This window comes from Macrosteles quadrilineatus, unplaced genomic scaffold, assembly GCF_028750875.1.
Source record: "Macrosteles quadrilineatus isolate MER2022 unplaced genomic scaffold, UCM_ALF_1.0 Scaffold_3__2_contigs__length_128488019, whole genome shotgun sequence".
Lineage (NCBI taxonomy): Eukaryota > Metazoa > Arthropoda > Insecta > Hemiptera > Cicadellidae > Macrosteles > Macrosteles quadrilineatus.
The window spans coordinates 3,144,931-3,170,114 of record NW_026542596.1 but is presented as its reverse complement, the minus strand read 5'-3'; the positions used below and the strand labels follow the sequence as shown (position 1 = coordinate 3,170,114).

The 25,184-nt window shown below is 34.5% G+C and overlaps 1 protein-coding gene across 6 annotated transcripts in view; it reads left to right on the top strand.

Annotated features, from left to right (window-relative positions):
- Positions 1-25,184, top strand: part of LOC128990912 (nucleolar transcription factor 1-like) — a 148,431-nt gene that overhangs the window by 26,244 nt on the left and 97,003 nt on the right. For all 6 annotated transcript variants that reach the window (XM_054413567.1, XM_054413568.1, XM_054413566.1 and 3 more), the window contains 2 exons: positions 1,495-1,650; positions 20,064-20,158. In XM_054413567.1, the coding sequence (XP_054269542.1) occupies positions 1,495-1,650; positions 20,064-20,158 (251 nt within the window). The remainder of the gene's footprint in view (positions 1-1,494; positions 1,651-20,063; positions 20,159-25,184) is intronic.

Genomic DNA, 25,184 nt, shown 5'->3' with positions numbered 1-25,184 from the left:
AGTTGCGGTCGTTATCACGATTGCGCCTCCTGTCAATGTTTCGTTGTCGTTGCGTCGGAGACATTTAAAAGAAATAAACAACAAATAATAAACAAATTATAGCTACACAAAACGACGATAAATGCACAAATTTAAGTTACAATCATGCTAACACAATCCATCATAGCGACACAAAACAACGATAAATACACAAATTTAAGATACAACCATACTAACACGATCCGTCTTGGGGGTTATGTTTACACAAACTCAAATAGTAAATAAATGTACTCAATGTGTTTCATTGAATTGAAAAGTAAATAACAGCAATAAAATTATACAGCTGATCAAAATGTAAACAATTATGTTCTTCATAAGGATAACATGGGAACTTTTAAAGCCACTGGGGCAGAGCCCAAGGGACTTTTTCAAAAATGTAAGGTCAGTTTGCAAATCTACGCGACACGCTCTTTCCAATGAGACGTCAATGGATAAAATCGGTTAAGAAATGGCGGAGGAGTTCAACCGACAAACTTTCGTGTAGCGTATTAATTATATAGATTCAAATCAATCTCAATGTTATCCTTATGGAAGGAACTTTGAGGGCAGCCCATGCCCTTAAAAAGATATATTTCGAAAATCTAAAGCTTGTTTGCACATCTACACACCTACACGAACATTTTGGTATATAATACGTGGGGTTAAATCTTAAAACAAAAAAGCCTTATTGTTCACAAAGTTTCATGTCGCGTATTAAAGATAGGGCCTATAGATTCCACTTGAATAGCTTCGTCATGGGTACACAAGTGTTCAATTTTCCTAAAGTGTGTTGCTATTGAGGTTAGAAAGATCCAATAAAAAATATTAACCAATTAATTTTGGAACAGAATATATTTAACTTGAGACAGTACAACATATTATTGAGATATAACATAGGCATAATACTAGGGGGATGGATGGGTCCTGAAATTTTGAGAAATTTTCAGGGAAAATATTCTCAATTTTTAGGACGGGATTACATTTGATTCAGGAATTTTTCGGGGCGGGATTTATTTATTGAGTTACATGTCAGTACTTCATAATAACAGGACATATTGTCAATGGTTAAATAAAGACTTAAAACTAATAGATAAAACTAATATATCTGTATTTACACAAAATCAACAGAATCTCCCCAAAATGCAACGTTGTTACATGTTTTTCAGTTTTGTCCTGCTGTATACTCCAGGGTGTATGAAATAATATATATTTGGCCCTTTTTTATTTTTTTTTAAATTGACAATTTATTCTCTCACAAGAAATAATAATGCTTTAATTATCATTATTTTAAAATATTTTATAGGTTTCTTTAAGATTTTTTTTGTACAAGTACAAATAATTAGTTATTTTTCCCATGAGTAAGTTTCGATCGGTAAATTTTTAATTTGTAACTTGGAATAACACTCGACTTTTTACCCCTAGTTTGCTGGATTGTTGTTAGGTGTGCTTTATTCAACAATTTTTTTTTTATTTCAGCTCTACTTGAGAGAAAAGCTGCTTAAGCACGAAAATGATGAGAATTTCAACCGACAAGACTTTACTGAAAAGTACAAAGATTTGTGGAAATCGTTAAGTTTCAAAAAGAAAGCATATTGGATCAGATTAGCAAAGGAAGAAGAAGATAAATTCTTGGTAGGTTCTGATTTTCTTCTACACTGACTTGAACGAAATAGCATCAACTCAATACCCCCCCCCCCACTACTACTTAAACTTAATTTTGTTTTTTTGCAGGCCAAATACAATTTTGTTTATGTATTTATACTAATCAATCAATAATACATTTATGTAGTATTTTTTTAATTTTATTTGTATTTACGTCGTACAATTTTATTAAGGGCGAGCCTGTAATAATTCTGTATAGCTAAATCGTGTATGTCTGCTAGGTATTAACAAAAAATCAAAAAATCAAATCAGGCTTTAAATCGTCACTTTATCCTTGAACCTCTTTTATCTAACATTCCAGCTATCTTATAAGTCAAATTTATATTAATTCCAATATTACCAGTTCTTCTTGAAGATATAAAGTACTACTAAAATTAAAATTACAAGCTACAACTAAAATGTGTCAGACTAAATCCTAAAATGTTGATTAAATTCTACATTTATTTACTCTTGCTGTATAATTGACTGAAACAATTGAATGTGATATCAAACATTTTGGGGATGAATAGTGGCTTTTTTGGGGTGGGAGGATGACATACCGTTGAATAAAATTTCCCTCTAAATTTTGAAATTTTGATTTGCCATTCATGGCCGGTAACCAATCCTAAAGTAAAAAGTGCACTTTGACAATAAGAATAAGAATAAGAATATTTTATTTCCATTGATCTGTTTGTACAGAAATAGGACAAGTAAATTTGTCATACAAATGTAAAATATAACAAATAAAAATAAAACAAGACATTAATGTATTCAAAATAAATACAAACTTGTGTTTCACAAAAATCCTCAAGTTTATAAAAGGGATTTTCTACCAGCCAGCTGTACAATACAGATTTAAACCTGTTTAAACTAACCTCTCTTGCATTCTCAGGCGGCTTATTGAAAAAGTAAATGCAATTTAGTTTAAAAGAAGTTTTAGTTTTAGTAAGCCTATGTGGTACTACAGTAGACTCCCTCTCGTTCGGCCATCTCGGGACCGAACCACCGCCCGAACTAAAAAATGGCCGAACTAACCGATGATATATAAAGAAGACTACTTTTACTGCCGTAAATGGACTTACTGTACAGTATAAAGGATATATATACACTAAACAAAAATAATTAAGAATAGACTTAGGCTAAGTGTAGATTTTAAACTTACCCTCAGAAATGTTGGTATTGTTTAATAAAAACTAGGGATGGACGAGATTGAATTTTTAGTTCGAGACGAGACGAGACGAGATTTTTTATTTCTCATAAAATTTCGAGACGAGATCGAGACGGGATTTCCCTTCTCAAACACAATGGGAAATGCACGTTCAAAATTTGTACCTGATTTTGTAACATTGTTAGATGACTGTTTAAATACAAAAATAATGATAATAGGCAAGAATATTTACAATCTTTTATTAAAAAACATCAGCATAACATTTTTTTATTAATCACGCCTAACTTATTAAAAATGCCTACGATCAGGAATCATAGTGATATCAGTTAGGAGAGTTCAACTTATCCTAAAATAAAATAAATCATAAAATAAAAGCAATATTAATTTTTATAAAATAGTTACTTGTTTTGACTTTTTATAGTAATAAAACATTCCTCACACTGCTTACACTTGACAAAACATCTCAAATGTTAATAAAATAATATTATTAAAATAATTATAGTAATATTTTCATTTATAGAATTAATTAAATAAGAACGCCTTCGCAAAGGAAACGCAACTACAACACGCTCCTGTATTGCGGGTATTGCATTGACTTTCTGCAGGCGTTTTAAATTTTTTTTTTTTTTATTCTTGTCTCGATAAAAATCTCGGCCAAAAAGAAATCTTGTCTCGTGTAACGAGATTTAAAATTTCCCGAAAATTTCCCGAAATTTCAAGACTTGACCTAAAAAAACACGTACTGAACACTTGACACTGTACTGACATTATTAATTTATTTCACACAATAGACAATAGACAATAAACAATAGACAATTAATCTTTATTTACACATTCATTAAGAATAGTAGTAGCGTCAATTTACAATTTTTTCTAAATGTGTGGTTGAGGTGTTGTTTAGTCAAAGACCTGTTGATGGTATTCTTCTAAGGAATAGAAAGGTCGATTAATGAGCCATTGATGCAAAGCTGGTTTGAGGTCATCTTCTGACTTGCTTCTTAGATCTGGAGGTAGCCTGTTGTAGATTTTCATTCCTGCGTATGAAGGTTTCTTTTCAAACTGTGCCGTGCGATGTTGTGGAGGGTTGTACTGCATGGTGTTTCTCAGGTTGTGTTGGTGCATTTCGCCACGCCTTGTAGGGTTATTTCTTACTGCAAATAACACAACTTCCTGGATGTAGAGTGCTACAAGGGTAAGTACTTTGAGTGACCTGAATGCTTCCCTGCAGCTGTCGAGTCTGTGGAGTCCTGCAGTTATTCTGACTGCCTTTTTTAGCGAATTTCCCTATAGGGAAGTAGCTATTACCGTAGGTGGCACGGTAAGACCTAGACCCGGGACCGATTTACTTTTTCATTTTGATGTCCCCAGAGGCCAAAAACACCATTCGTTCAAATTTTTATATATGTATATATATATATATACTAGCAGAGTACCCGTCCTTCGTACGGGGTTGGCATATAAGTATCAAATGCTTATAGCAGTTATGAGTGAGGACATGGTTTAAGAAATTTCGGTTCTTTTTGAAGTTCGTTCGCTACGCTCACTCACCTTTAGGTTGGAGCTCGTTCGCTGCGCTCACTTTCCTTCAGGTTAGCTCGTTCGCTACGCTCACTTGCCTTCAGGTTAGCTCGTTCGCTACGCTCACTCGCCTCCAGGTTGAAGTTCGTTCGCTACGCTCACTCACCTTTTGCTGTTGTCATAAATGTAAAAGAAATAATAGTGCTAGTGTTGCACCCTGTTGGTAATCCTTGTAACTTTTAATGCTATTGAACATCATAGAACATAACCAACTTGTTTAATTGAAACAGCTGTTAAGATTCATTAATTCCATTTCTCATAAGGTTAACATGGGAAACTCCAGAGCCACTGGGGCGGAGCCCCGAAGGATTTTTTGGGATAAAAATATGCCTATATGTTAATCAGGAATGTGAGCTATCATCATGCCAAATTTCAGCCCGATCCGACCAGTAGTTTTTGAGATTAGCTCATACAAACACACACACAGACACCACCTCTTCTTTATAATAGTATGGATATATATAGACTTATATATTACTAAGCAAATCAAAATACGACAGTACCCTAAAAACTTATATATATATATATATACGTCCGTGAACGCGATAACTTGGGTAATTTTTGTCCGATTTTGATGAAATTTGGTTTAAAGGTGTACAGCGGGATAAACTTGAATGAGTTCGCGAACCAGCACGATCGGACCATGGGAACGGGGCTTTACGGGGGGTTTTATGGGGTAAAAATTGGTTTTTCTCACTTTTGACCCTCAAAACACAAAATTTCCCGATTTCTCTTTAGACCTTATTAAAGAGCTTAAAAAACAAATAATTTAGTATATAAAAGTATTTTTGTTCGATTATTAGTAACGGAGAAAATTAAAAAAATTGTAAATTTAAAATTCCCATGTTATTCTTATGGAAAATATTGTCAAATGTTGTAGTTTGCTTGTTTGTGGATATATTTTGATCAAACTTGGCAAATTTATTTATTTTGTACTAAGCTATCAATATTTTACTCAAAAACACACTTTATTAGTTTCCTTGTAGCAGCAAACCTAGGTACTCGTTAAACCTAATGTTATTAAAATATATTTAACTGAAAATCAATTCAGACAAATGGAAATTCGCTTAGTCGGCAGGTTTGCTGCGGCGGGGGTATTTGTTTTCTGAGAACTCTTTGCATGTTAGTGGCAGAAGTTCCACCCCATGCTACAAGTCCATATCTCATATGCGACTCGAAAAGTGCAAAGTATGCTACTTTTGTTGTCATATCATCTGTTGCATTTTTTATATGTTTAAGAGCATAGATGGTTGAACTTAATTTTTTACATATATTGTCCGCATAAGGGGTCCAGGTTAAATTCTTGTCGAGTGTGATGCCCAAAAACTTAGCTTCATCTTCCACTTCTACATCTGGGAGTCGTGGCACTTCTTGAGATTTACGGCCAAAAGCTATTTGAGTTGTTTTAGACGTGTTTACTGCGAGATCATTGTTATAGCAGTATTGGTAGGCCATACTGAGTGACACATAGGATTTTACTTCTAGATTTTCAGCTAGTGGTTCATTAAACACTAAGGAACACACACAACAAAAAACATAAATAATGTAGGCCTAAATACAATAAAATACCCCCGCCGCAGCAAACCTGCCGTCTAAGCGAATTTCCATTTGGCTGAATTGATTTTCAATCGAGCTATTTAAATAACATTAGGTTTAACAAGTACCTAGGTTTGCTGCTACAAGGAAACTGATAAAGTTTGTGTTTTAAGTAAAATAATTATTGCTTAGTAGAAAATGAATATATTTGCCAAGTTTGAACAAAAGATATCCATAAACAAGCAAACTACAACATTTTACAATATTCTCCATAAGAATAACATGGGAATTTTAAATTTACAATTTTTTAGTTTTCTCCGTAACCAATAACCGTACAAAAACACTTTGATATACTGAATTGTTTGTTTTTTTAAGCTCTTTAAGAAGGTTTAGAGAAAAATTGGGAAATTTTGTGTTTTGAGGGTCAAAAGTGAGAAAAACCAATTTTTACCTCATAAAACCCCCCATAAAACCCTGTTCCCATGGTCCGATCATGCTGGATCGCGAACTCATTCAAGTTTATCCCGCCTTACACCTTCAAACCAAATTTCATCAAAATCGGATAAAAATTACTCAAGTTATCGTGTTCACGGACACATATATATATAAATCTATATATATATATATATATCTATATATATACATATATAAAAATTTGAACGAATGGTGTTTTTGGCCTCTGGGGACATCAAAATGAAAAAGTAAATCGGTCCCGGGCCTAAGTCTTACCATGAGACCTACGGTAATAGCTACTTCCCTATAGGGAAATTCGCTAAAAAAAGAATCCATACAACACTGAAATTTTACTGGAATGATGTTTAAACTACAGTACTGCACTGTAATGACAAAGTTTAAAAGAAATCAGTAATTTTTTGCTGTACCTAAATAAATAAATAAATAAATAATTCTTTATTGTCACATGACGTTTTAAATCTTAGCATTGCTAAAAAACAGATGACATTGTCAAGATTAAAAACTCACCTAAAATATACAATAATATGTCTTATGCACTAAAATACCTTTAAACAAGATGTAAAAATTTGCTGAACAATAAAATTAAAAAATGAATTTCTTTGAATAGTAAGAATAAGACATATAAGAAACTTTATACAAAATAACGTCATATTGTTTCATTGGTTTTGTTTAGGTATTCATTTACACTGTAATATGTTTTACTAGTCAGAAAATCAGCAAGGCTGCTTTTAAAAGATTTATTATGAATTAAAGTTTTTAGAGTTGTGGGTAGGTTATTAAAAAGCTTTTTCCCCATATATTTAGGAGTTCTTTCTACAAGCTTCAAAAGGTGTCTCGGGTATTGAAAATTATTCTTAAATCTGGTGTTATAAATGTGGTCAAAGTTTTCACTACTATAGTCATCAAAATTTGACTGCACCGCTAACAATGTTTTGTAAATTATTAAATTTGGAATGGTCATAATATTCAATTTTCTAAAAACTGTCTTGCATGAAGATTTCCATGGTAAAAAGGTCATGATTCTTATAATTTTCTTTTGAATTTTAAAAACTCTTTCAATTTCAGAGGAAAATCCCCAAAATTCAATTCCATATTGTGCTATTGAGTAAAAGTATGCATAATATAGCATGATAGAAGTTTTTAAATCTATGGAATTTCTTAAGCACAATATTTGAAAACAAGCTGAATTTAATTTTCCAATTACTGACTGAATGCACTTACTCCAGGTCAAATGTTTATCAATATACAGCCCTAAAAATTTTACATTATCATCAGTTGGTTGGGATTGATCAATGATTGCAACTGATTGAGGTGTACAAAATCTTACAAATTTGGTTTTCTCTTCATTCATTTTCAAACCATTGATCTCAAACTACTTTCCCAATTCAGTTAGACTTTCTTCAATTTTATGTATTAATTCATCATTGTTTTTTGTTTTAACTACTGCTGTAGTATCATCTGCATAGAGAATTAGATTATTTGTGACATTTTTTGGAAGATCATTAATATATATAAGAAATAGAAGTGGCCCCAAAATCGAACCTTGAGGCAAACCCTTTTTAATTTTTTGCCATTTTGATTTTGCTTTTAAATTATCCTTCAAATTACTGTTCTCTGGCGATTATTTAGGTAGGATTTTAGCCATGATACTGAATTTACAGAAAAGGGATATAATTCTAGTTTTTTAATGAGTATATCATTGACACAGTCAAACGCCTTGGATAAGTCACAAAACACACCCATTGTGCTATGTGACCCATCCAAGGCCCATGACACCTCCTCAACCAAGTCTGAGAGCGCCCTCATGGTACCTAAACCCTTTCTAAACCCAAACTGCTTGTTAGAAAAAAACCTTTATTCAGTTGTTTTCTTTCTAGCATAGTCACGCCATTTTCTAAAAAGCATTAAGTCAACTGCTGTAGAACTCGTCTGCTGTTCGATGTAGGTTGTGGCCAGTTGCAGGGCTGCCATTCCCTCTGCGTGACTCATTTTACACTCGTCGTCCTCATCACCGTCGCCACCTTCTTCTTCTCCTTCTTGGGTTTCTTGACACTGTAAAACTGATTGAGCGATTTCTTCGTCATTCAAAATTTCATTGTCAACCTCCTTTTCAACAGTTACCCACTCCAAAACATCTTCAAGCTCAACATTTTCACTGTGAGGCAATTGCTGTAGATTATTTAGGATATAAGCTTGGTCGTCTGCTTCACATTCAAGGCTGTGCACATCAACAACATTGCCTTCACTTGCAACAACTTCTTCAACATTCGGCCATACCTTTCTCCACGACTTTACTAATGTTGAAGGTTGTACTTCGTCATAGGCCTTTGCTACCATGAAAATCACGTCCTTCATGTTGATTGTCTTTAACACTTGGATAAGATCGGTGTTTTCATCGCTCTCTAGTTTGTACAAAACTTCTGGAAGAAGCTTTCGACGATAATTTCTCTTGAAACACTCTATTACCCCTTGGTCCATTGGCTGTTGTTGGAGGCTTGTTACGTTAGGGCGCAGATAGTACAGTTTTATTTAGGGGTCTGCGGGTCAGACTTTTTTGGTTCGGGTCGGGTCGGGTCGGGCCGATAATTTTGGTCCTCGGGTTTCGGGCCAAAATCGGGTCGGGCCAAAAATTATTAATTACCAGATTTTTTTTCTTTTTTTAACTCCTATCTGTGTTTATAATATTACTTAAAAATAACATATGAAAAACGATTGTATTTATGTATATTATTTCATGTTCATAACTTATTTACAGCTTAGGAGTTGCCTCAACTGCAAGAAAGAAGAAAATAATTTTTTTTATCAAGCCATTCTTTCCCATTTTCATAACTGTTGAAATATCTAAACAGCTATATTACAACAAGTTTGTAATGGAACTTAATATAAAAGGATCATAAACAAATCAATTAACCTTATCTCAAGTTTAGGGCCTGTGGACTGGCTTAAAGACTGCAAGCAAGAAGAAAATAAAAATTCTATGTTTCCACCATGCAATATGAATCATTCATTCCCTGCCTCCTAACCTCCTAAGTATAAAAACCTCACACTTACAATAGCATTATTAGTTACATCATCATAAATAAAGAATTATTTATTATTGGCATTACTAGGCCTACAGCTTTACATAGGAATTATTTTTTATAGGGCCTATAGACAATAGACAATAGACAATAGACAAATAATCTTTATTTACACATTCATTAAGAATAGTAGTAGCGTCAATTTACAATTTTTTCTAAATGTTTGGTTGAGGTGTTGTTTAGTCAAAGACCTGTTGACGGTATTCTTCTAAGGAATAGAAAGGTCGATTAATGAGCCATTGATGCAAAGCTGGTTTGAGGTCATCTTCTGACTTGCTTCTTAGATCTGGAGGTAGCCTGTTGTAGATTTTCATTCCTGCGTATGAAGGTTTCTTTTCAAACTGTGTCGTGCGATGTTGTGGAAGGTTGTACTGCATGGTGTTTCTCAGGTTGTGTTGGTGCATTTCGCCACGCCTTGTAGGATTATTTCTTATACTGCAAATAACACAACTTCCTGGATGTAGAGTGCTACAAGGGTAAGTACTTTGAGTGACCTGAATGCTTCCCTGCAGCTGTCGAGTCTGTGGAGTCCTGCAGTTATTCTGACTGCCTTTTTTTGTTTTCTGAGAACTCTTTGCATGTTAGTGGCAGAGGTTCCACCCCATGCTACAAGTCCATATCTCATATGCGACTCGAAAAGTGCAAAGTATGCTACTTTTGTTGTCATGTCATCTGTTGCATTTTTTATATGTTTAAGAGCATAGATGGTTGAACTTAATTTTTTACATATATTGTCCACATGAGGGGTCCAGGTTAAATTCTTGTCGAGTGTGATGCCCAAAAACTTAGCTTCATCTTCCACTTCTACATCTGGGAGTCGTGGCACTTCTTGAGATTTACGGCCAAAAGCTATTTGAGTTGTTTTAGACGTGTTTACTGCGAGATCATTGTTATAGCAGTATTGGTAGGCCATACTGAGTGACACATAGGATTTTACTTCTAGATTTTCAGCTAGTGGTTCATTAAACACTAAGGTTGTGTCATCAGCATACATAAGAGTAAGGCAGGCGTCTCCTATTTGTTGCGGCAAATCGTCGCCTAAAATAGTAATAGACTAAGCAACATGACAAGTGGAGAACTCATTGAAGAAAAGATTGTGTGTAAACTAATTCACTTTTAAAACTCTAAAACAGTAAATAACACACATACATTGTTTATGGTATAGTTAGTTATAGTAAAGACGGTAAAAATTGCATATATCATGTCACACACAGTTATAGACCTACGGTATTGCAAGAGATTAAAATCCTAAAACAACTGATTTTAGCTAATAAATGAAAAGAATTAAAAATCCATAAACTCAAGTCAAACAATATCACAATTATTAGGTACCTGAAAAGGAACTCTTAATATATAGAAAATTATATTAAATCAAGAGAAAAGAAAGTTAAATGCTAATTTGGCAACATAAGCAGACAGCAGAGACATTATAGTGTCCTAATTAGCAACACAACTCAATGTTTTTATACTGTAAGTCGATGGTTTTGAAACTGTAGGGTCTTTTTCTCGGAAGGAAGGGGGAAGGGTAGTAGAATGTAAACAAAAAACCATGAATCACTCTCACAGCCGGGCCCGGAGACACTCAAGGTTACAGACCCTCCCCCTCCCCTCCCCGCCACTCTTACACAACCAAAGCCAGGCCCGGGGACACTCAAGGTCATAGACCCTCCCCCTCCCCCACCCCTATTACACCACCCGATTGTTCCAATTGCTGACAAAATGCAAGTAACGAAACAAGGAAGTAGAGACAAAAAGATATATTTTCTTTATTCAAAAATATAAAACTGTTACAGATAATTTCCAAAGAAATTAATTCATGGTAGTTTGTGTCTTGTAAATATTGTATTGGATCTTAGAAATATCTTTTTTGAAACTCAATCTAACTTAAGAAAAAAATAATTTTACTGATAAAAACTTTCATAAAATTATAAAATATTTAGGCCTAACCTCTTTGTAGACTTGCTGATACTTGATACTTAAAAAAAAAATTAAATGGTGACCATACAATGCCGAACCAGACGATCAGAAGTGTTGTTTTGTTTTGTTACTGAATGACAAAAAAGGACACAGGAAAATAAAAGAACAAGATACAGATCTGTACACTATATCAGATATTTCTTTTGTTTATAATTTATTATGTAAATAAAATACTAAAATATATTTTAAACTAGGTATGGAATAAACAATAAATAATTAAACTGGTACCTCTGGATAAATAGTCTTTCTTTTGACTTCGTTTTCTTTGCACTGTTGCGTCACGGCTTTTGTTTTGTCAGTAGACGACTGGCTCTGGCTAGTGACAGTACGGCATTTGCTCTGTTGTGTCTTTGTTCTTAAACGTGAGCAAACTTAATATTTAATTATAATTTTAACGTTTTAATTCCTCTGTAATAATATATATAAGAGTGTTTCTTTGAAAATTACTTATTATAACTTTGAGGTTATGTTTTTAGGAAAAAGCATTTAGCTTGGATTAAATAAATAAATATAGGATGGAGAGGACACAGCTAACTCACCTGATGAAAGGTTGCAGACGAGTCAAAGAACACATAAAATCACACACATAATATACTTACTATTTCGCCTCTTTCAGAGGCTGAAATATTAAGCCTCTGAAAGAGGCGAAATATTAAGTATATTATGTGTGTGATTTTATGTGTTCTTTGACTCGTCTGCAACCTTTCATCAGGTGAGTTAGCTGTGTCCTCTCCATCCTATATTTATTTATTTATTATAACTTTGAAAATAATAATTTTTTTTTTGGCCCGACCCGATCTTGGCCCGAAAAAATCTCTGACCCGACCCGGTCTCTCGGGCCTTCCGCTGGCCCGACCCGACCCGAAAAAATCGGGGACCCGCAGACCCCTAGTTTTATTCCAGACTCACTATCACATTCTAACTCATCCGGATGGGTAGGCGCATTGTCAAGAACAAGAAGTGGGTTTACAGGGAGTTTTAAACTAAACAAACGACTTTTTACTTTAGGCACGAACTCACTAATAAACCTCTTTAAACAAATACGAGTCCATCCAAGCAGACTTCTGAGCCCGGTAGTACACTGGTATTTTTGATATGTCCAAGTTTTTTAATGCTCTCGGTTTTGCTGATTTTCCGATTACAAAAAGGGGCAATTTATGCGTCCCCGAAGCATTGGAGCAAAGTGCCCCTGTGATCCTATCTTTACTGACCTTAAACCCAGGGGCAGACATTTCTGTTGCTTTCCATGGCAAGAGTTTATAGGACAGCCCCGTTTCATCGATATTATAAACCTGTTCCGGGCTTAGGCTTTTGTCATCAATAATTTGCTCAAATTTTTTTGAAAATTCAGCTGCACCATCAGGGTCTGCCGACAGCTTTTCACCACACACTCCAAGAAGATGTACACCGTGTCTCTTTTTCCAAAGGGAAAGCCATCCTTCACTTGCCACAAATTCCCCCTCCTCTCCAAGTTTACCATGTAAGATAACAGCCTTTTCCTTTAAAATAGGGTCACTGATCGGCGTTCCCGCATAAACCACTTCTTCGTCCCTGCATAAACCACACCCAAAGAGCATCGTTCACCAATTCATTTTTAGGTTTTTTTACAGTGCAACGTGATGAAAGAGCTTTTTCCGATTCAATCTGCGTACAAAAATCCTCGATCGATTTTCGGTTTCGACACCAGTCATTGGTCGGTGCTTTTACCGACCCCCAAATCTGTACAAATACTTTGGACCGATTCACCTTTGTCTATTCTCTCTAGAGCTTGCAACCGCTGTTGCATTGTCAAAAATGTACGTTTTCGTTTAGCACTCATAATAATGTAAAGTACGTACAGTCACTTATAAAGTAAAGTTCAGTAAACACAACACAACCAAATCAGTTCACTAAGCAAAGTCACAACAACTACTGTAAATGTACACACACGAACGTCCGGTACTGTACTGAACAGTGAACACGTGTGCAGTGAACTAGAGCTAAAACGGAAGTCAGATAAGATAACCTCAATAAAAAAAAAAAAAATTCTATCCAGGCGGCCGGCCGAACCATCCGAGGCCGAACGAGAGGGAGTCTACTGTATATCCAAGTTCCCCCTCCCCCTGGTATAATGATTATGAATATTTTGCCTAGTATGAAACATATTTAAGTTATTTTTAGCATAAACCAGAACTTGAAAGATGTATAGATTGAATACTGTAGGAATTTTGAACTCTACAAAAAGTTTAGTTTTGTTTAGTTTAGAACTCTACAATCCTACCATATTTAGTTTTGGTTCAAAATCGTTTTAACTCATTCGGCTTAAAGGTGTATTTTTATTTAACAACGGTCGGAAAGAATGAAGAAGTATTGGGCGGACAAGAAGAAGAGACAGAATTTAAAAAGAACCTGACCATTATATTGACTTAAGTGGTCCAATGCTGGCCATAAAATAATAAAATAATAAAATAATAATAATAATAATAATAAACTGCTTTTTGGGTTTGATGTCGAACTTGTGAGTGATTTAAAATGAAATAAATGTGTTCACCTTTTAACCCATTTGCATCGGATGACGTACCAGTACGTCAATTTAGTGATGTTCAGTATCACGGCTGACGTATTAGTACGTCAGCTATTAAATTGGAAAATTAGGGGTTTTTTTTTTAATATGAACCATTTATACTTACAATATATACATATAATATTTAAATTTGTCCATTAAAATATTACATTCCTTGAATGATTTCATATTTGCGTAATACAGGCTGCTATTTAACTATTTTTATGAAAAGTATGAAAATTAGTAAAAACGTGTCCTAAATACATATACATATACACATAAAATACATAATTTTGTGTACATTATATGTTTTATATTATTTTCAGCTATAAAATACTATAAAACATAATAATAAATAGTCTAATATTTTTTCAGGCAGGTATGCAACTATTTTTTTGAGAAATATATAAAATAGTGTAATCATATCCTAATCCTAAATACATATAAATATACATACAAAATTCAAAATAATATAAAAATATAATTTTTTATTATTATTTTCAGCTTTAAAATACTATCATATAATCATCATAAAAAATAGTTAAGTGTATATTTTTTTTATTTTTTATGTTTCAGTGATACTGGTAATTTTGGTAAATAAATAAAACTGTGCAAATGGGTTAATATTGTAAAATGTAAAATGTGATATACAGACTGTCCCAAAAGTCCCGGACCGGTTTAACTAAACGACAACAGATAAATCAATAAAATTTGGTACATCAACACCACACCTAAAAATCTACTTTTTCAAGGAAATATCAATTTTCTGTCACATCATGGGGACGTCCCGTAAGGAGTCAGAAGGAAATCTTAAATAGAAGCATAGGTTGACATGTACATCAAATTAAAGGTCTTTACTAGCAGAATATAATGCCGCAAATTGCTGTATAATTTCCCCTAAAAAAATAAAGTTTTCTTTATTCTAGTTTGAAAATAAAATATTCTGTGCAAAATTGAATTTAAAATTTCATTTTATGCTGTTGTAAATTGAATCTTATTAATTTCCATTTCCTAACGTATCTAGTTATGCATGCTCAGTGCTCCGGCCGCCACATGTGGCCTTCCTGATTGCCGGTTGGTTTCCTGTTTGAACAAAGTGTTTGCCGGTTTGAGACACGTCCTAATCCCCTTTTTATATTTAATTTTAATTTTTGATTTTTTTAAAGCTCTGCTACCTATATATGGTGAAATGGGGTTGTATGAATGTTTATTAAGATACCTGGGCCCAATATATTTTCTACCATCCACCGCTAAATCAAGCACATTTCATGTCGCTGCTTGAACCTTATTCAAACAAACCTAATAAACTTGTCAAAGTGCACAATAAGTCAAAGGCTGCTGAATGTTATTCTAATAAGATTGTTTATGATTATCCCATGCCAGAGATTTTCATCTATGATTAAACCTAAAAAATTTTGAGTGGTCTAATTGGGCCAATACATTATTATCAATTTATCCATGTTTGCCTCCTGGATTGAATAATAATAATAATAATAGGTTAAATACCTTGTATACGTCCTCAATCCAAGTCGTCTTTTAAAATGACTATAGTTTCGGGGCCAACAGCCCCATTGTCAAATTTTCTGTCTTGTTAATTACTGTTTATAGCATTGGTCACCGTTGAAGTACATATATACACATACACTGACACACGAAACATTTATATTTACACGTAACATTGAAAAATTATGTTTTTTGGCCGGCCTAAACAAAAGTGATTACATCATTGTGCGGACCGGTACACTGACTGACTGACTGATTCATGTTAGCCGATACCCTGGAGACGTTGACCTTGGCCTTGGGGGAGGGGGGTGATCAGCTGTTTGTCACTATTTCTATTGTTCAATGAATCGATGCGATCGAACAGAATGTTGGAATTGAAAGTTAGTTTTTCGTTTAACACATCGTTTGGCGATTTTTTGAAAGCTTTATAAATTTCATAGCTTTCTAGGACGTTCATCACGGGGCCTTTATTGCATTTATGTAAAATTTCTAATCCTCCATTGGAACTTTTTATGGAATGGTTTTCTTTTTGCAGGTGTTCGGCAATCTTAGAACGCTGTGAATGCAATTTAGGTTTAGGGAGATGTTCATTAAACCTTGTTCTAAAGGAACGACCAGTTTGCCCTATGTACATTCTTGGGCAATCATTGCAATTTATTTTATAGACACCCGTGTTGTCCAAGTTGTTATCGATATTATTACGCCGATTCGTTTTCAAATGACGTTCTATCTTGCTTGAGGTTTTGCATGCCAGGGTGATATTTTGTTTCCTAAGTTCATTTTTAATAGTGAAGTGGAGGACATTGCCGTATTCAATTGATACAAACTTATGATCAGACTTATCAATTTCTCGTTTAACGGTTCTGGATTTCTGTTTACTGATTATTTTATCTATGATATTACTTTGATAACCATTTGTGACTGCAATGTGTTTTAAAATGATGTATTCGTTGTCATAATCATTTTTCGTTAATGGAACTTTCAATAGTCGGTTTACAAAACTATTGTAGGCAGCCATTTTGTGGGATTGGGGATGGTTAGAAGTGGCGTGTATCGTATGATCAGTTGCCGTGGGTTTCCTGTAAATTTTGTATTTGAAGCTGTTATTGTCTTTTAATAAGGTCAAATCTAAGAAATTAATAGAATCGTTCTGTTCGATCTCCAATGTGAATTTGAGGTTATGGGAAATACTGTTGAGATAGTTGTTGAATAAATTAAGTTGTCTTGCATTACCGTTGAATAGTACAATTGTGTCGTCCACATATCTTTTGTAGAACAATATCTTGTTGGCAAATTTGTTGTTATGAGAAAAAATATGTTCATTTTCGAAATGGTTCAAATATATCTCGGAGAGAATGCTTGATAAGGGTGAACCCATGGCCAAGCCGTCATTCTGTAGAAAGTATTTATCATCAAAAGTGAAGTAATTCTGCTCTAGGACCGTCTTAAGAAGGGTTATTACTTCATTTATGGCTTCAGGGCTAAGTTCTGAATTATGCAACAAATTATTCATGGTTATGTCGAGGGTTTCTGGAATCGGGACATTAGTATATAAATTAATAATGTCGAACGAAGCAATTGTGTGTCTGGTTTCCACTTTCATGTTTCTTGTAAAATCTATTAATTCTAGACTGTTTTTGAGGCTGTGGTTGTTGTTAAATCTTAGGCTCTTATTAGACGAGGCAGCCAAGTTGCGCAACCAGCCGGGCAGCCAGTCGCCTGCCTGGCTGCCTAGCGTAGCAACCAGTAGAGCAACCACAGGGCAGCCACCACAAAATTACAAACTAGGCCAGTCTCTTCCTCTTGTTGACAGTGGAACAGTGTTGGTGGAACAGTTCTGTTGGGGAGAGACGCCTTTTTGGTGCAGTAGTTTTAGAGCCATCTCCCTGTTTCTTCTTTTTAGATTTATTGAAACTTCCAACCACACTCACTTCACTATTCTCGTTGTTTGCTACAACATTCACTCTCACTTTACAATCAGACGACATTGTTCACCAAAAGAATACTGAGGAAAACAACACACAATGATGTGACCGGCAGAGATGAACGCACTTCCACGAGTGATGATATTATACTACTGATGTGTGGCAGCAGGCGACTGGCTGCCCAGTGTAATAAGATCCGTAAGCTACACAGGAGCGCGACCAGACCGAGCAGGCAGTGGTTGCCTGTGCGGTCGCCGGGCTTGGCAACCAGCCGGCAGCCAAACAGTGGCTGTGCAACTGGCTGCCCTCGTGTAATAAGCTCCATAAGAACCAATGCCCAGTGACTAACTGGCCGACTGGCTGCCCGGCTGGCTGCGCAAGTTGGCTGCCTCGTCTAATAAGGGCCTTATATGAGTGCGGAGTAATTTATCCAAAACTTTAGCTAACTTGTAGGAAGGTGCAGATGTAAAATTAACTAGGGGTCTAAAGGGCATACTGTCTTTGTGGATTTTTGGCAGTCCTCTTAGTACCGGTGCTCGTGGCTTAATCATTTTAAGGTGGTTGGACTTTTTGCCATCGAAGATGTGTTTGGTCCTGTTTAGAGTTGTTTTTAATATAGTCTGGAATTTGTCAGTTGGATCAGAATTAATTTCTTGGATGTCATTTTTATTTTAAAAATCAAAAACCTTCTCTTTGTAATCACTTAGTTTCAAAATTACTATTGACTGACCTTTGTCTGCTTTAGTGATGATGCATTGGTTACTAATTAATTTTTCTTTAATGCTTTTTATGATTTTAATTCCATTATCAAAACCGTTTTTATGATTTTTGACATTCAGAGTTGATTTAATTTTCTTATCAATGACATGTCTAACATAGTTTCTTGCGTCTTCATTGTTGTTCATTGTCTTCATTGTTGATTATTATCAACAAATATTGTAGATTGTAGGCTTTATTTCGTTCATAGTTTTTTTTGTTAAAAATGATACAAAATTGGACTTTTCTGAAATTAGAAGGAGATTCCTGCCATCTAAAAAGTCTTTAATTAATGATAAGCCAATATTGGATGATAGGAAATTATGAAGTGACAGACTCATGACATCCAAGATATCGGATGCTGGGCTTCAAAGGGTTAAAGAGATGTATAAAAACCAACGATGTAAAGAACTACTGGATTGCGCTCTCAGTGGCGTAGCGGGCGCTGTTTTCGGTCTTGCTTCCCCCACTCTCTACTGGCAAGATAGCGGCGGCGTACCTCACGTGCATGCTAGCTGTCACCCATTTCAACAATTGTTTGATGTAACAACAGTGTGTGGTTTTTTTAAAACTGTGATTAAAATGAATCAATATCTTTAATTGTACGCTAAGTATGTGTTTAAAATGGTCTTGTTTCGCTTACAACAGCACCAACATAGTACAGAAAGGCAGTGGTATTTCGTTTCACGTGTAAAGTACTTAATCTAATAGTTTATAAACAAGGTGTCTTGTCCGAGTAAGTGATTCATTAACTCGTTACAGCATGTTTAACTTAACTGAAATATGTATTTGTTTTTATTTTGTTGATAGGGTTAAACTAAAACTGTACATTGTAAAACATGCACAATGAAATAAATGCGTCCGGGCTTATTTTCTTAGAGGGCAGTCAACACCATGGGTTATGATAGTAGGTTGGGTTGATATTCATTAGACATAATGTACTATTCACATCTTGTGCAATAAATCCCAACTAAAAAAAGAAAAGGGCAATTTGAGTTATTATACTCAACTAACTGATTATGTAACTAAAGGTAAGCTCATTAAGGCACACGAAGATGTTTTAAGGTAGTTAAGTACGTTTACAATGTATTAGTCAGCTTCAACATAAAGTAAACTTTAACACAAAAAGACAATTTGTAGCCGCGTGTTCCTATTTTGTGGCCTTGTGGGCACTATTTTTTAAGGGATACGTCGAGAATATTTCTTTTGAGGAAGACACCCATGAATTGCAATTGATTAAGTTTATTTGTGTCCTTTTTTATCAAAATATATTGCCACCACTCAGCTAAACAAAAAAGTATCACGTTTAAGCCTAACATAGGTCTCCGACAGAAACTCACCAAAATTATTTTATTCAAAAATATTTAATGTTTTTTTCATTCATACATCGAATATTACCTCTAAATGTTGTACTTAATATCCATTCTTTGCAATTACTTATTATTTTACCATGTTTAGTTTTGAACTAGTCATATCAGTTGTGCGAAAAACATCTAAAATCAAGTATCGTTAATTTGTAGTTTTAAAGAGTTCAAGTGGGTTATTCTATGCAAGAAAGAAAACATACATTAAGTTTTTAATTGTAGAAAGAGTTTGGCATGCATTAGTAATTTTTCATCCCTACATATTTAAACAGAGCAGCATCTACATCTAAAAAGGTGTGTTTAATACGGCGAGTGCATGGGCTGCACCGGCTTCTTCCAGTAGAGAGTGGGGGAACGCCGGACCGCGCGGCCAACACTGAGCCAGCGATCCATGAGTTGTTTATATCGTTGATAAAAACACACAAAATAGCAGAATTATAATGTGTGTAGCCTATTGAAACAATGTATCATTGTGTTTTAAATGATTTTGTTACAAATCAGGAACATTTGCACGATGAAGAGGGAGATGAAGAGAACAAACCTGCATTGATCTACAAAACTGTCATCTCTAAAGAAGAACAGTCCATACTAGACAGGTGATGTACTGTTAACAGTTAAAACATCTATGTAGGTTTTTTGGTCAATTATTCAGGCGCAAGAATTGATAATTGATAATTGAAGAAACAACTCTGGTGGTATAACTTTTAATTGAGTGTAATTGAATTTACTAAAAGAAGCTATAATACCCCCGCCGCAGCAAACCTGCAGACTAAGCGAATTTCAATTTACCTGGCTGGATTTCTACAGAATATTCCCTGAAAATGGTCATATCTTTTTCCTATTTAAATAACATTAATTTTAATGAGTACCTAGGTTTCCTGCTACAGGGAAGGTATTGAGGTGTGTTTTTTTTTATTGAAATGTTGATAGCTTTAATGTTAGTGATAAGCCAATTCCTGAATTGGTCGATAAAATTTTAAAACGAGAAAAAACCAACATATTCGGGAAATAAATTCTTTATGCATTTACCTAAAAAATATAGTCTGAAAAGAATATTGAAAAATTTAAGAAGAAACTCAAAGAGTTCGTAGTAAACAAACCTGTTCTATTTCTTATTTAGATAAAAATTAAAAGATCAAAAGAAACTAAACTGTTTTTAATCAAGACACAAATACAAGACAATATTATTAAAGAAAGTAAATAAAAACATATGGTGAAATAATAATTAAACTAGTGGAACCCCGTCGAAATCGACGGTTAATCTTGAGGTTTTATGTAAATTCAGCTAACTGCGTTCGATAGAGTGAAGTCATTAAAATCTTAGTTATATGAAAGGAGGATAAGCAATAATAAGTACGACGATTGTGTTCCCTAAAAAACATGATTGATGAATTCGTTTAACACAATATTTCCTACCTTTCTTTTTATCCGCTTTAGGTTGCCCAAAAGGTTTTTTAGGAGTCTTATAATTGTTTGTTCATGAGTTTGTTTCATACCAAAGCCACTTTCACTATATGGGAGAATGAGTTCATATAATTAGTCTATCATGTTACGGAAAGAGTCAATATTTATTACTAACCACTAATTCCATCTGCTTTAGGAAAATCATTCAGATTGTATCCGGATTTATAAGTAAATCTTCATCTTTTTTTTATAAAAATATCTGATTCTCCAGAAAGCAGTAACATTCTTACTTTGATCTCAGCAATTTTAAATCCTTCTCTTGCCACATCGACCCATGTATTTAATCATCCTGTTCTTACTTGATAATTCATTAACTTATGGGGTAGTTTTGCCTTGGCCATATAGATCACATAAAGCTGTGCATGTATTTCGTGGATTGGAATGAACCATAATTGTAGGAAATTTTATCACAAATCTTGAACATTTGCGGAACCAAATCCATAACCTAGTCCAGCATTGGTAACAAATTATGCAAATGCGATGAGATGTGATGACACTGTTGTGTTTCCGAATGTTTTGTATGTAGTGAGGTTTAGATGCGTTGTTCAACCTAGCTACATGTGTACATCAAAGTAAAAAACTGCAAGTAAAAAATCAAAGTAAACTGTGTACACATCTTTTTTAAATACCTGAATTGACATTAGTTCACCTACTTTACCAAAACCATAGACTCCGTAGTTAGTCTATTCCAAAACTTGAACACAGCTCTCATCCTCAAGGTACTCATCTATGACAACCCGATTATCAAAAACTGTTATAATAAATGAATCTCAGGTGTTCTTTCTGGAATTTAAAAATAAATGGTGATTGAAAGTAGGAAAAAAAGGCAAGTGCCAACCTTACAATATGTATAAGCTAACCCAATAAGGAATAGTTATATGTTCCTTTGAAATTGATAAGTCACACTTATTTCATAATTTAAAATTTTCTAAGAGCAATAAAGCATAGATTTTTGAACAAAACATTTCAAACGTATCATAAATTCATCATTTTGTTGAAACTATAAAAAACTTGCCATGCAGTGGAGAATCCATTTAAAATCATAAATAATAATGTAAACATTTAATTTTTACAGTTTCAGTAGACCTTTGAATACAATTTTAATGTTAACAGCTGGTCCATTAAAAGTAGTGTAAAATTATCCATATGGTCGAATTGTAAACAAAATTGCAGAGTGAACTTTAAAGGCATCTGGGGCAGAGCCCCAAGGAAATTTACATCGTTTCTCTTTTGAGGGCTCACCTACAGACCAATACCTTTCTTTAGACACCCCTACCAAGTTTCTACGCCCAGCTGTTCTCTCAAATTAGCTGTGACAAAAACCTCGTTTTCCTCCATAAGAATAACATGGGATGGGAATTTAAAGGCCACTGGGGCAGAGCTCCGAGGGAATTCTCCATGTTTCTCTTTTTATGGCTCATCTACAGACCAGGACCTTTCTTTAGACACCTCTACCGAGTTTCTACGCCCAGCCGTTCTCTCAAAATAGCTGTCACAAAGAAAAACAGTTTCAAATTAATATATAGATAACCATAGAGGTTGAACATCTTTCCCTTTGAGTTTTTTTTTTCAAAGTTTATTCAGGAAATCGTTTGGTTGGTCTTATAATTCTGCCTCTTGATGATTTTTTAATTGCAGCTTCTTGATTGGGAGTTGTTGATTGTGAAAAAGATTTACTGTAATCTTGGGTTGTTCTAGATGGAGTAGTAGTTGCTTTTTCAGTAGTATTTGATAGGGATGAGTTGGTTTGAGTAACAGTAGTAAATGGCAGAGTAGCTGGCATTGTATCTTTGATGGATGAATAGGATTGCTCTGTTTGCTTGTATTACCTTTGTAAGTCAAAAGGTGGTGTCGATTCCTTCTCAACGTAGTGTTTCCTGTCTTAACCCAGTATGACCTTGGTTCTTGTCCTAAGCTGATAATAATCCCCTCTCTTTTTAAGTCTTGGATATATACTTTTTGACCTACATGCAGCGATGGAAGTTCTCTTGTAGCGTAGCGTCTATTGTAGTTTCTCTTGTAAGATGCTCTGTATCTTTTTCCTTTAGTTGAGAGAGATCGGGTTTGATTTCAAGTTGTTTAGGTAAAACAGGCAGGTTATCTCGTAATGATCTATTGTATACTAGCAGAGTACCCGTCCTTCGTACGGGGTTGGAATATAAGTATAAAATGCTTATTGCAGTTATACTCAAGCTTTGCATTTGCAATAAGGGAGGACACAGATTGATAAAATTTGTTTTTTTAAATTTACAGTATTCTATAGTATTACACATCTACCATAGCCATTGTTCTACCACTTAACCTTAACAATAGAGAAAAATAAATTATCAACAATTCGCAAAATATCACAAATTATTCATGAAATGAAAAACATAAACATAACTGTAAATAATTCTACTTTGACAGTTCTCATTGCGAATCACAGTTTTTTGTTGCTGCTTAGTTCAAATTAGCTTTTTCATAAATGCAAAAAAATATAGTGCTGCGCCCTGTTGGTAAATCTTATAACTTTTTAATGCTTTTCCATATCATAGAACCAACTTTTTTAGTTGAAACAGCTGACTAAATTCTTTAATTCCCTTTAAATATGAATACTCATAAGGTTAACATGGGGAATTACAGAGCCACTGGGGCGGAGCCCGAAAGGATTTTTGAGATAAGAATATGCCTATATGTTAATCGGGAATGTAAGCTATCATCATGCCAAATTTCAGCCCAATCCGTCCAGTGGTTTATGCGTGATTGAACTTCAAACAAACAAACAAACAAACAAACACACAAACTTTCACATTTATAATATTAGTAAGATTAGTTGAGCAGGACTGTATCCATTTGTGGATAAGGGTGTATTGCGATAAGTCAGGAGAGCTAAATATGGATCTTCTTTTAGCGAATTTCCCTATAGGGAAGTAGCTATTACCGTAGGTCTCATGGTAAGACTTAGGCCCGGGACCGATTTACTTTTTCATTTTGATGTCCCCAGAGGCCAAAAACACCACTCGTTCAAATTTTTATATATGTATATATATATATATATATGTGTCCGTGAACACGATAACTTGAGTAATTTTTATCCGATTTTGATGAAATTTGGTTTGAAGGTGTAAGGCGGGATAAACTTGAATGAGTTCGCGATCTAGCATGATCGGACCATGGGAACAGGGTTTTATGGGGGGTTTTATGGGGTAAAAATAGGTTTTTCTCACTTTTGACCCTCAAAACACAAAAATTCCCAATTTTTCTCTAACCTTCTTAAAGAGCTTAAAAAAACAAACAATTCAGTATATCAAAGTATTTTTGTACAGTTATTGGTTACGGAGAAAAATAAAAAAATGGTAAATTTAAAATTCCCATGTTATTCTTATGGAGAATATTGTAAAATGTTGTAGTTTGCTTGTTTATGGATATCTTTTGATCAAACTTGGCAAATATATTCATTTTATACTAAGCAATAATTATTTTACTTAAAACACACACTTTATTAGTTTCCTTGTAGCAGCAAACCTAGGTACTCGTTAAACCTAATGTTATTTAAATAGATCAATTGAAAATCAATTCAGCCAAATGGAAATTCGCTTAGGCGTCAGGTTTGCTGCGGCGGGGGTATTTTTTCTTTAGTACACTTTTTGCTATTTTGACTGCAGCTTCAGCTGTACCGTTACTTTAGTGGTAGCTTGGGCTGCTCGTCACAAGTTTAAAGTTATAGCTTTGAGCGAACTTTTTTAATTCAGTGTTTTCAAGACCAGTGTATCTGGAAGCAAACTGTGTGCCACAATCTGACCGCAGCTCAATTGTTATACCGTGACGGCAAAAAACAGATTTGCATTTCTCGATTATTTCAGCAGTTGACAGGTTTTTTAATGTAGCTATTTCGAAATAACGGGAAAAACAGTCAGTGATTACTACGAACCATGTTCCTTCGAGTTTGAAGAGATCAATCGCTGCCTTTTCCCAAGGACGGGAGTGACATTCCCGGCCACCACATACTATTGTTGGCCCTAAGTCGACATTTAGTAATTCCTAGGTGACCTGTGTGTATTCTTGTCAACATTTCTTGTCTAAGAGTTTCCAGGATTATGCTATTATGAAGTGAAGTCCGGGCGCAGCATCGGACTTATGTTTGGTCTCATGTGGCGTCCCACACGGATCGATTCTGGG